This window comes from Lithobates pipiens, unplaced genomic scaffold, assembly GCF_037356315.1.
Source record: "Lithobates pipiens isolate NorthernLeopardFrog02 unplaced genomic scaffold, aLitPip1_a1.2 Scaffold_18, whole genome shotgun sequence".
NCBI classification, from domain to species: Eukaryota; Metazoa; Chordata; class Amphibia; order Anura; family Ranidae; genus Lithobates; species Lithobates pipiens.
The window spans coordinates 267,279,125-267,292,061 of NW_027507758.1; the positions used below are offsets into that span (position 1 = coordinate 267,279,125).

The window sequence follows — 12,937 nt, forward strand, 5'->3', positions numbered from 1 at the left end:
AAATTAATGCATGGAAATTTATAATAGTCCTTAAGCTAGTTATTCTAAAACAACCTAACATTTTTTTTTCCAGTGCTTAAAGGCAATAGCTTGCAGACCAGATACTTTCCACATTTTTAGTTCCAGAATTTTATATTGTAAGGATCACATAAAACAAGCTAGACTAGGTTGTACAACAATCATTTAGCACATTAATTTTGTGAGAAAATATGTTTTACTGGTTATGTTGTTTTATTTTAGTGCTCATAAATTAGAATCCTATTTTGTCTTTTCAGACTTTCAGGATTGCTTAAAATAAGCTCATTGGGTGATGTTGTATGCAAGTTGTAAGTCATGACTTCTATATAAAGATACATACTTTGTACAGTACAAAAGTTTTAACTTCTAAATGGACTCCATGCACCACATTTATAAGAGTTTTAAATAAAACAAACTGTAAAGCTTTATTACTCATATAAACAATTCGGAATTCATCTCTCAATGATCTCAGTAAACTGAAATCTACATTGTCTCTAGGATTTATGACTTTGCGCATTAGCATTTGGTTCAGTGATGCATTCACTTTGATATTTTTTCTATTTTTTATTTTTTTTAAATTATATTATTTTTTGAATGACAGATCTGAGTTTTAAAATGTACAGGCAAAAGACTTTGTCAGTGTGTCATTTAATTTACACGAGAAATGCTCAGTTAGAGGCTCAATGGCTCAATGGCCATATGAAGAATTCCTGGCCAGGCCCAACTGCTGACTTGTTTTTATATATATTTACAAATTTTTCTTTTCTCACTCACATTCGATTTTATTGAAGTATATGCCGTTTAAAGAAACTAATGTTTACTATGTACTCCCTGGTGTGGATCACCTAATCTTAAGTGTGCCATGGTGTGCATTTCTTTGGTTTGACCTCAGAATGCACTTAAATGTTTGCAATACATTATTTTTTGTAACAAAAAAAATTACCGGTGTGTTTATGTATGATTTTCTAAAACATTGAACCATTAAAATAAATTTACTATAAGAAGTACAAGCAGCTTCTAAACCCATTAGCAGTACCTGTGGATCACACATATAACATTACTTTTTCAGAATCAGTGATTTAGACAGAATTAACAGCCATGACATACACTAGCTGACATGGCCACCCAAGTAATATATCTTTGATTTACTTAGAGGATTAATTGAGTATCAAGACTACCATGATGCCATCACCCCCAACAGCAATAGAGACAAGTGGAGAGATATCTGACCCTTGTCACAGGAGTGTGAGGACCTGCTGTAATCCTCCATCTTCACTGACTGCCGTCAGTGCTCTATATTTGTATTTTCATATTTCTCCATAGAAAATTAAAGGTCAAGGAATCTGATCACAGGAAGAGTTTAAATGTTTGCATTTACAAAGCACTCGTTAGTGTCCACTAGCAATCGTTCACAGCAGTAGTGCAGGAACCTTTTTCTAAGTGGGAACGACTTGAGTCGCACCGTTTAGAATGGTTCCATTGCAGTTAATGGCAGTGTGAACCGTGGCTTAGGTGGACTTCACTGTTACACACTGCGCATATTTGTAGGACTTTGCAGCGGGATCAAGAGAAAACTGTAGGCTGCATTGATGGTTAGTGCTGCAGCACATATTTTTAAGTTCTTCTTTAAGAATCACTTGTACTTTTTGAACTCTATATGGCCTGCCTGATACACAACACTCTAAATATAAACATCCAGGCATAAAGCAGGAGTTGCCAAGAAAGAAGTACATGTTCTACATTGTGAGGCTTGACACACCCAGTTTATAGAACTGGAAACTGATTTTATAAACTTTTTATTTGGCTGTCTTGTCAGAAATGGTACTATAATTATTATTTAGCATTTATTGAGAAAAATACACAGAATATAAAAGTATCCAAGAACATTAATTAACATTATTAACTGAATTAAAAAAAGTCACATTAGCAAATAATCTAATGTCCGTGATTCACTTAAAACACTTTTTGTTGGGGTGCAATAATGTTTTAACAGGTTGAAAAACCTTGTTGCTTATTATTTCCTCCTAAAATTAGTTATTGCTAGATGCATCTACTCGCTCCTCCTTCATTGCTTTCTATAGGCATGCATGCAAATGCATGAATCAAAGAGGGCTGGCAACTCGGATGCTCTTGAATAAAAGTCCTTTATTGGGTACATGGCTGTATCATGGGTACAGGTTATACTCTGACGCCTTTCGGCTAAGAAGCCTTCCTCAAAGCATTTTGCTTTGAGGAAGGCTTCTTAGCCGAAACGCATCAGCGTATAACCTGTACCCATGTACCCATGTAACCAATAAAGGACTTTTATTCAAGAGCATTTGAGTTACCAGCCCTTTTTGATTCAAGTATTGTATTTGGGGACTGAACGTCCTGGCTAGAGCACCGGATCACAGCTTGTGGACGTTAATATTGGCAGTGGAGCTGGGGTAACATTTTGTTTCTCATACATGCAAATGCATAGGCTGTGTCAGCTGTCCTTAGTGAAATGATAGGTTATGTGTTTACTAATGTCTTTTGGAAGAGGGCAGTTTGTTGCATTAAAGACCAGACACACTGTATGTGTGTGTAAAAAAACATCTTTGCAACATTATATCCCCCCCAGCTATTGGGGGGATTGGATCTACCCAATTAGGCATCCTATTATAACATACCGTAACTGCTCTTGCTTTCTTCTACAATATAGCAGCTCTCTTCATATAAAATAATACTGGGTTTATTTTGTCATATATTGTGTATTTTGCTAAATATTTTGTAGTTGTGTCACAATTAAAGTAAAATTCCAGCTAAAGTCTAACTAACTTAAATTACTCCCTCCTAACACCTCTACTTAACTAATTTGTGTAAAAAAAATGTATATACTTAATTATTTTTAGCCTGCTCTGGTCCCATCATGTGACCTGCTTCCCCCGTGTCGGCCAGCGGTGGCTGCAGCGGAGAGGAGTGACGGTCGACAATGGCTGATGTCATCAATCCCGGCATTCCAAGCCATTGTTGGGTACTCTCTCCATTTTGCAGCAGCTGTCACTGGCTGACACAGGGGATGAACATACCAGAACAGACCAAAATAGGGAAGTATATACATCTTTCTTACACAGGTTAGGTAGTATAGGTGTTAGGAGGGAGCATTTTAAGACTAGCAAGGCTTTTTCTAGAATTCTACTTTAATATTTGAAATATTTAATACATCTACTAGTATACTCATATACTTCCAGCAACAAATACCAGTGCTTAGCCTCCATTAGCATCAAGCTAGAGTAACTTTGGATTGTAAGCTCATCAAGGGCAGGAACTAATGTGAATGTATAATATATGTAACACACTGTGTAAATTGTCAGCACTACATAAATACAAAATAAATAAAAATGACACTATAAAAATTACATGACTATATTCTATGTGTGAATATGCATTTATATAATAATGAGTGTGACTGTCATGTGCACAAGTAACATTTGTTTGTGACACAGTGATTAAGGTATGATGGCTGTTGTATACAACACTTATACTTATAAGCTTTAAACAAATACCCTCACACTACACCCACATGCTATAAACATTCATTTTTTTAACAGGCCTTTAGCAATGTACTGTATTTACATTAAATATCAAGTTCCTTTGACATATAGTATCATCACATAGCCACATAGCCACTATTCTGGTGAACTTGCAGTAAACTGACATTTACAAAAAACCCATGCATTAAACATTATAGAACAGTTTCAGTGATGCCATTATATGACACACAGGACCATGGATAGTCACCCATGTTTTGTTCAAGTGTATTATCAAACATTACCAAAATGTATTCCCAAACCTCCCTTTTTTTTTTTTTGCTGGGGCAGCTACTGGAAACTTAGTTCTTACTGTCTCGTATGTTCAATTCCCAGAACTACTTCTCCCAAGAGTCCTAGATGCAGTGTGTGGGCAGACTCATGGAGGTTGATTTACTAAATCTGGAGAGTACAACATCTGGTGCAGCTGTGCATGGTAGCCAATCAGCTTCAAGGTTTTTTTTCAACGCTAATTGAACAAATTGAAATTAGAATCAAATTGGTTACCCTGCACAGCTGTACCAGTTTTAGCAAATCAACACCATAGAGTCCAGGCAGCTGCAGTATTTTTCTGGAAAACTTTACAAGGGATGTTGCACTTTGGAATATAATTTTCCCTAGGCATAGTAAATGAGGTGAAACTCTGTTGACATCCATCATTCAATCATGTACATGCAAAAATACAATTTAAAAAAAAAAATCCCTGCTTGCAATTCAGTATTCTTTACAATGTGAATTTTTATCACATTCACTAAGCTAAAGGAAAATTATTTCACAAAATACAAATTCTTTGGCCATGTGAACAGCCCAAATAGCGAATATATTTCTAGTAGATGAATAAGTATTTTTCTGTGCACACGTAATTTATAAAGGGATAAAATATGGGAAGCTGTGCATAGACTGGAAAAATTTACAAATTATTTTTTAAGTTTTATTTTACACTGACATACACTTCAACACTACTTTATTTATAAGTGTAAAGAGCATTGGGATTGATTTACTAAAACTGGAGAGTGCAAAATCTGGCGCAGCTCTGCATAGAAACCAATCCGCTTCTAGGTTTTATTGACAAAGCTAACCTCCCTGGCAGTATGATTCTCAGATTTTTGATGCTAAAAGCGATATGTTTTGCATAGAAATTTGGCGTTTTATATTGTTGGCCTGTAATTCTTAGGAATAACTGACTTAAATCGGTCCAAACAAGACTCTAGTAGACAGTCCGGGTATGATAAAGTTTGAAACACTAAATCATAAATGATAATATAATAAATAACTATAAATATTTATAAAAAAAATATATATAATAATAATACAATATATTCAATAATGTAATTAAATCAAAAACACTGAAATGTGCTCAATTGCAGAATTGTCGGCCTGGACAAAGCATTAGGGACAAAAGTGATGTGAAATGATTTCATATAGTAATGTAATCTGTAAGATTACAGTGTACTGTATGTGTTTTTAACTTTTTTAATTTGGCTCTGGGCTCCATCCCCGTGTGTCGCGACGCTCACAGGAAACAGAGCCCGGCACAGTGATAGATCGAGCGGAGGACGCGGCTCACACACACAGCAGGGAGACATCGCAGGATCCTGGGGACAAGGTAAGTTACTTTGCCTGGATCCTGTGATACGATCCCAAGAGTGGTTCAGGGTTACCGCTTTTGGTATGGAAAATTCACCCCGAGCCACACTTGGGAATACCACAAGGGAGTTTAAACAAGCTGAACTTAGAAGCTGATTGGCTACCATGAACAGCTACACCAGATGCTGCACTTCCAGTTTTAGCAAATCAACCGCATTGTGCTAAAGAGCTGTTTGTATGTGTAATATGTCAAATATATGTTGTATCGTAACAAAATGCATATTTGCTCACTTTCCACACTGACTTGCAGGTGTTCTCTTTGCTACCAATTAATCTTGATAATGCTTTTCTATTTGTACCAAGTAAGTAGCTTTCCATTGTGAAGATTTAAAAAAAAAAGCTTAAAATGTATTTCATGCGTGTGCAGTGGACTGTGAGTGTCAGAACCAACGCACTTTAAAAAGTGAGATAGGTGCTTGCAATAATGTTTATGGTCTTTAAAATGAGGTTTAGTAGTAAAGTCACATCACCTTACAATGCAGAATTCAAGGTCCCTGACATTCCCACAATCACTCACTAGAGGGCACTATAAGACCCAGAATTGATAGCAGTGACTTCTGTTCCATCATGTATGTGGTCACTGTGATAAGGACAGTAGCAGAGTGCTCCTGCAATTTTTTCCACTATTACACGCTACATTATCACGTGTTTTTTTGCTTGCATAACATGAAAATGAGCATGGGAACAACTATTAAAATGTGCCTTTCACTGTCATTTACTTAAAGAAAAATTTATTTAAGGAAAAAATTCATCAAAATGCAAAATATATTGGTTTATGCAAATGAAAATAATAAAACTGGCAATTGCTGCTGTATCTTACAGTCACTATGTACTACCCAAATGGTATTAGTTGCAAATACCTGCTGATTGTAAGCTCTCATGAGCAGGGTTTCCTAATTCTCTTGCCTTTAATTGTTTTTTTTTTTAAGTGTATTGTCTCTTTTTATTTTGTAAAGCACTGTGCAGACTGTTGGTACTAAATAAAGTCTGAATATTTATAGTTATAGGATATTTGATACATTTATTATATCCCAAGAAACAGTTCACTGCACTGCCTACAAAGTGTATCATGTACATTTTATATATAACAAAGTATCATTACAGAAATGTTAATCTACTTTGTAACAGAGAAAATTACAATTTGTAAGGTGACACATTTCTGTTCCTTTGCTGGGAGGATGACAAAGTCCCAGATCCAAATTTATTTGCTCACACCCTACAAAACTTTTGTCATATCAAAGTGTCTGCTAAATCTCACATCAGTAGAAATCAAAGTGTATCTAAAGGCAATTTAAAGTGTTGCTTTAGATAGAATGGGTAAGGATCAGAACCCCTGTATGGTTTTTATTGCTACCTGTGTGCTTCCCCTCTCTATTTATTCTAGTGACCATTGACACTAGAATAGGAAGGTATTGAGGTGTTTTCCAATGGGGACACCTATTCTGGTGACAATTGTCTAAGTTGGATTTCCTTCTAATTTATTTTATATCCCCAAGGACAGGAAATGCAGGGAACTGTCCTCAATGGGACACATATAGAAAGAAAACTCCACAGGGGTTTTAACCCTTCCTTATTTTAGCCTAAACAAAGTTTTGCATTTAGATACTTTCATTTGTACCTGTAATGAGATTCAAATCAAGACACATTCAAAACAAGCAGAGAAAACCCTCTATAATTAGTCTAGATGCAGCTAAAAGTAGTAGGGCTGATTTACTAAAGGAGTTGAGAATCGTTACTCAAAATTGTGGGAATATTCAAGTCACTTAACCAATTCAAAAAAAGTTTCTGCATGTTCCTTTTTCAAAAGTTGAGGAATGTGCTTTTCACAGTATTGGTCAACTGAAGTGAAAATTCAGACAATTTTAGAGTGAAGATTCTGAACTCCTTTAGTAAATCCAGCTAGCAGCACTAGGGTCATTAGTTCAAATCCCAACCATGACACTACCTGCATGGAGTTTACATGTTCTCCCTGTGCTTGTGTGGGTTTCCTCCAGGTACTCTGTTTCCTCCCACACTCCAAAAATATGCTGGTAATTTAATAATTTAATTTAATCCTGTCTAGCCCTACTAAGTGTATGTATGAATGTGAGTTAGGGACCTTAGATTGTAAGCTCCTTAAATGTACAATATATGTGTAAAGCACAGTGTAAATTGATGGCTCTACATAAGTACCTGTAATAAATAAATACATTAAATAATAAATCAGCCTCACTGTGTCTATTTGCTTTAATGAAGCTGATGAAAGTACTGAATAAACAGCAATGATGATAATGAAGATTAGTCTGATGGATACAATTTGCAATTACAAAGTTACTTTTGTGCTTATTTAAGCAGGCTATTTAGTTTAGCTGTGTATATAATAGTACAGGCATACCCCACTTTTAAGTACACAATGGGGTTTATTTACTAAAGCTGGAAAGTGCAAAATCAGGCTCTATTCTGCATAGAAACCAATGAGCTTCCAGGTTTTATTACCAAAGCTTAATTGAACAAGCTGGGGTTAGAAGCTCATTGGTTTCTATGCAGAAGTGAGCCTGATTTTGCACTTTCCAGCTTTAGTAAATAAACCCCCATTGTGTACTTAAATTGTGTGAATATTAATTCCAATGATCCAATCATGTGCAGATGAAGTAAGTTTACAGGAATTAGCTTTTCACACAATTTGACAATGGAAGTCAATAGTTGCACGATTTTAGTGTAAAAATTCTTGACTCCTTTACTAAATCAGCCTCACCATCTTTTTATGGGAAATGATCCAATTATGTGCAGATTAAATAAGTTTACAGGAATTTGCTTTTCACACGATTGGACAAGGGAAGTAAACATTTGCATAATTTTTTTGTAATGTTCCTTGACTCCTTTAGTAAATCAGCCTTAGCATCTCTATATGGGAAATGATCCAATCATGTGCTGATGAAATAAGTTTACAGGAATTGGCTTTTTACATGATGGAAGTCAATATTTTGCACAATTTTAGTGTAAAAATTATTGACTCCTTTAGTAAATCAGCCTCACCATCTCTATACTAGAGATGATCCAATCATGTGCAGATGAAATAAGTTTACAGGAATTTGCTTCTTGCATGATTGGACAATAGAAGTAAATATCTGCACAATTTTTAAATTTCTTGACTCCTTTAGTAAATCAGCCTCACCATCTCTATGAGAAATGATCCAATCATATGCAGATATAATAAATTAGCATGGATTTTCTTTTGGCATAATTGAACAATGTAAATTAATATATTGTGTGATAATTTTGAACTTTAGTAAGCCAGCCTCACCATCTTCATAGGATGTTGGGCTGATAACATGAGCTTCCAGAACTTATCTCCCAGCCACACACAGCCCTATCACTCCCAGCATGTAGCATCCACATACCCTTAATAAGACAAAGTCTGGAGATTTGATCAGTTAGGAAGAGCTTAGAGAAAACACGTTGTTCTTGCCTGCTGGAGGGCACCACTTCCCTCACTTTCCACCCTTCATGTACCATCTGTAAGCACTTTGCTAGAAACACACAGAGGTCTCTTGCTGAGCTGCTGGTAGGATAGCAAACCAGTCAGGACAACACATGGATGGACTTTCCTCTCTCATTTAGTTAGGGATAGACTGGTAGCATGCCACTACAAAGAGGGAGTCATCTAAGGGGATCTCACACATGTATCAAATCTTTTTCTTTTTTTTTTTTAGGGGGAATGCCAGGAATTTCCTGACTTTTATTACCCCTATCTCAGTCTGATTGACATGTGCCCTCTCCAGGACCACAGAGGGTGACAGCACTAGGTGAGCCAGCCTTGGTCGCCAGCTCTGCATTTTATGACCCTCTACTAGCCAAGCTTATCTGTTTCTCCTTCCTTTTGAAAGCTCTAGGGGGGCAGGTAGAGAGATCTGCATGTAGCCCACTGCCAGATCTTTGATGCTGGAATATAACCATTTATTGTATCTAAATAATAATCTCTAGATCTGTTTTCTGGCAGCCAAGAGGTGTGTCAATGAGTAGTGAAGAGGTTAAAATGGGATATCTAGAAGCGGGGTCTATCCCGGGATAACAGCAAACATCTTGTATGGATTGGATCCTGGTTACAGACGACCAGGCTCAGAAGCATTGAAGCAAGGATTTCCTTGGTAATAGGATTTGCTAGCGAGTAGAGAGACGTTCCAATTACAAACTAATTACCACTGATCACCAAGAGGTACTGAGCAAATAAACTTAACTCCTGCAATGCCATGCCTTTGTAGCCTTCTGGAGACGTTACTGATAGTTTCCCATCAGTGTTGGGTATTAACATAAGCTGAGCCTGGGGGACAAAAACAGTGTCCTACTCAATGCTTCCAAATACCAGTACATGCCAAATTGAGGACTGGGTGGTGCAAGCCTATAGGTGACCTGACAGAAATGGATATACAGGCATTAATAGGAGTGAGTAGACTGCGACCTTCATTGCTCAGTGGCTGGGTGTCTACTACTGGTGTGGTCCTGGGCTTAATCTGACTTTAAATGAACTGATCCATCGGTCAGAAGGTGAAACTGTATATGTTTCACCTATTAACCAGCCCACTCAAAACAAGACAAGCTCCATATGTATCTGATAAGGGGGGTACAGACTTACAAATAATAAAAAAAAGTGATTTCTTACCCCTATATCTCTCTGACTGCAGTAGCTGCTGAGTTTGCCCAGTTCTGCAAAACTATTTTACTATATTCACATGTATTTGATTAGGGACTAAAGCGAGAATATTGTCTACCTTTCCACAGGGCTCTCTATTTGATATATAATAACAACATTTGCAGATAAAGTATTCATGTAATCTGCATTGAAAGAATTTTATGTACTCCTTTCTTCACTCCAACGTATGGATATAATATATTCATCTCCAATGCATGCTGATGATGAGTAGTAAGTACGGTTAGAAAATATAGAGCATGTGTTCCTAAACAGCAGAGATCAGGAGTTCCTGTCTTAGATAATACCATTTCATATATCCTATGGCTTGGACTATAAATTATTTAAAGGAATGCAGAAACAAAATAACTAAAAGGGCTATTTTACTATAATCAGATGTATCTAGCTTATTGCTATAGCATGTATTATTAGGGCTTCATAGAAGATCTCTAATAATACTAGTTGTAGCGAAACTTTGAGTGAAAGAATCTTTTTTTTCACAATAGTTTTTTTTTGAGAATAGATCTTGTATCGAATACAAAGTAACATAGAAAGAATCTTATATACTCATTCCACTGATGGGCATAATATAGTCATCTACAAAGCAATTAGATGAGCATGACTATAGAACATAGAGCATGTGCTCCTAAACAGCAGACGTTGGTGATATATATATATATATATATATATATATATATATATATATATATATATATATATATATATATATATATATATTTTTTTTTTATAAAGATTCACAATAGCTAGTTAGGTACCGTTGTGATGAGTACATCAGGATAGCCAGATCTCTAAGAGGTCACCTAAACTCTCTACTACTCCAGGCAGTGGAAACCAGGCTTCAGATCTGAAGCTTGGTGACTGTATATATATATATATATATATATATATATATATATATATATATATATACAGTCACTATGACTACATATTATTTAAAATAATGAAGATTAGCAATAGCTAGTCAGGCACCATTGGCATATGTCCATCAGGATAGACAGATCTCCAATAGGTCACCTAAATCTTCTACTATACTCCTTTAAGCAAAATGGAACAAAAGTGAAGCAGTTGTCTGTGGAAACCAAGCTTCAAAACTGAAGCTTAGTGACGAGAGAGAGAGAGAGAGGGAGAGAGAGAGAGAGAGAGAGAGAGAGAGAGAGACTTAATATTATTTAAAGGTGTGTAGATTCCCAATAGCTAGTTTGGCACCATTTCCATGTGTTCATCAGGATAGGCAGATCTCTAAGAGGTCACCTACACCTTCTACTGCTCCTTTAAAAAATGGAACAAAAGTGAAGCAGTTGCCTGTGGAAACCAAGCTTCAAATCTGACATGTTGCTATGCAAAGTCACCCCAAAGGGACAAGTGCACCTAGCCCTTCCTAGAAAGTTTGCTGAAATTGACACCCAGAAGCTCCAGGGCTCCATAGCCACACAAGTCACACAGGCAACAGGTGAATGCTTGACCAAGTGACACTTACTTCTTCGATGTCGCCTCCCTCTAGGGATGTGTTGGCTCTCAATGTATTCCAAGAAGTTCACAATGATCAAACACAAAGAAAGCAGTCGCAATTGCATAGTAACCTTGTAATGATTTCCCCCCCTTAAGTTCTTTAGTATGGAGTGCAGTGTCCTCCAAATTCTTCTCTTCCCAGCGATCCAAAAAAGCAAACACAATCCACCAGGACTTCCAAGAGATAAAGTGGACAGGGCAATTAGTAAAACAGGATGATAAGAAGACAGGACTGTTTGTGCATGGTGAGATAGGCAGTAGAGTACCTTACAGAGTCAGGAGGCAGGCTCCCTGGTTGGGATGCAGGTAGCATATTGCGTGGAGGAACCTAAGTTCTTGGACATCCCAGGAGACGCAAGCCTTGACCAAGATAAGCCCACCAGAAACCCAACTCCGGCACACATGTGGTGCTGGTAATCCTGGGATCATCTGTCACTTTCCAAAAAAACCACAGGGTCAAGCCAGCAGCCACCTCCTCTTTGCAATGTGTCCTACACAGGCAAAAGATCCATCAGACATCCAGCCATCTGGGATTGCACAGCTCACAGGTAGATAGGAGGAGATGACCAGGGTCCTGTGCTGGAGCACTTCAAACTTTGCCAAGAGTACCATCCAGAGGCAGGACTACTAGCATCAGAGGGTGGTCTGTCTGTACAGAGCCATCAGTCTGGGAAGCTCATCAGACTGCAGAAGAGCATTTATTGGGGGGCAGAGTGCCTTGTATAGGATACTGTAAATCGTCTGACTCCCCCCTGTAGCATACTGCCTAGCCTCTCTTACTCCCTGGCTGCACACTGTTAGGACTGGCTGCTTCTGTCAGACTCCCCTCACTACACCGATCATGTATTTAACCTCCCCCTATCCCTCTCTCTCCCTGCACACCCCCCTCCTCTTTTTAAAAGAGAGCCGAAGATTAAGTGTGCAAGTAAACTACAATGGGACGTGGGCAGTGCTAGGGGGGAAAGAAAAGTGTTAAGGGGAAGCCAAACCTTGTCTGTACTGCACTTCTGGGTCGAATTAGCCCATCCAGAGGAAGAGGGTGAGAGAAAATGAAAAAAGCAGCTTGGAGTTTGCAGAAAAATGGGAAGCATATAATACCTTTCCCAAAACTGGCATGCCACACCAGCAGTGCATGGCAGAGGTGCATCACACCAGCAATGCATGGCAGAGGTGCATCACACTAGGAATGCATGGCAGAGGTGCATCACACCAGCCAAGAGAACATAACTTTTTTTAAAGATAGGGAAAAAAATGATTTGGCTTTACAAGTTTCAGTAAAGCTGACTTTTCACCACTTATCTCAACATTTCACACACTATGTGGCTGTGCTCACACTTCTGTTAACTATTTATTTATGAGCATGGATGACTGCAACACCAAAGGAGGACTTGGCAGAAGAGTTAACCTTCTTTAGCCTTAATGTGTTTAAGTTTCAATTAGGTGCAAAAACAAATACTTAGGAAATAAAACCCTACAAATAGAATTTACTACACCTAGTAAATATTAAGGTGATGTTTCTAATTGC

At 37.5% G+C, this 12,937-nt stretch overlaps 1 protein-coding gene across 1 annotated transcript in view; it reads right to left on the minus strand.

The window, feature by feature from the left end:
* Nucleotides 1–12,233, minus strand: part of RSPO3 (R-spondin 3) — a 116,708-nt gene extending 104,475 nt beyond the window's left edge. The window contains exon 1 of the mRNA XM_077486937.1: nucleotides 11,381–12,233. Coding sequence (XP_077343063.1) covers nucleotides 11,381–11,477 — 97 coding nt within the window. The 5' untranslated portion in view covers nucleotides 11,478–12,233. The remainder of the gene's footprint in view (nucleotides 1–11,380) is intronic.
* Between the last annotated feature and the right edge of the window lie 704 nt (nucleotides 12,234–12,937).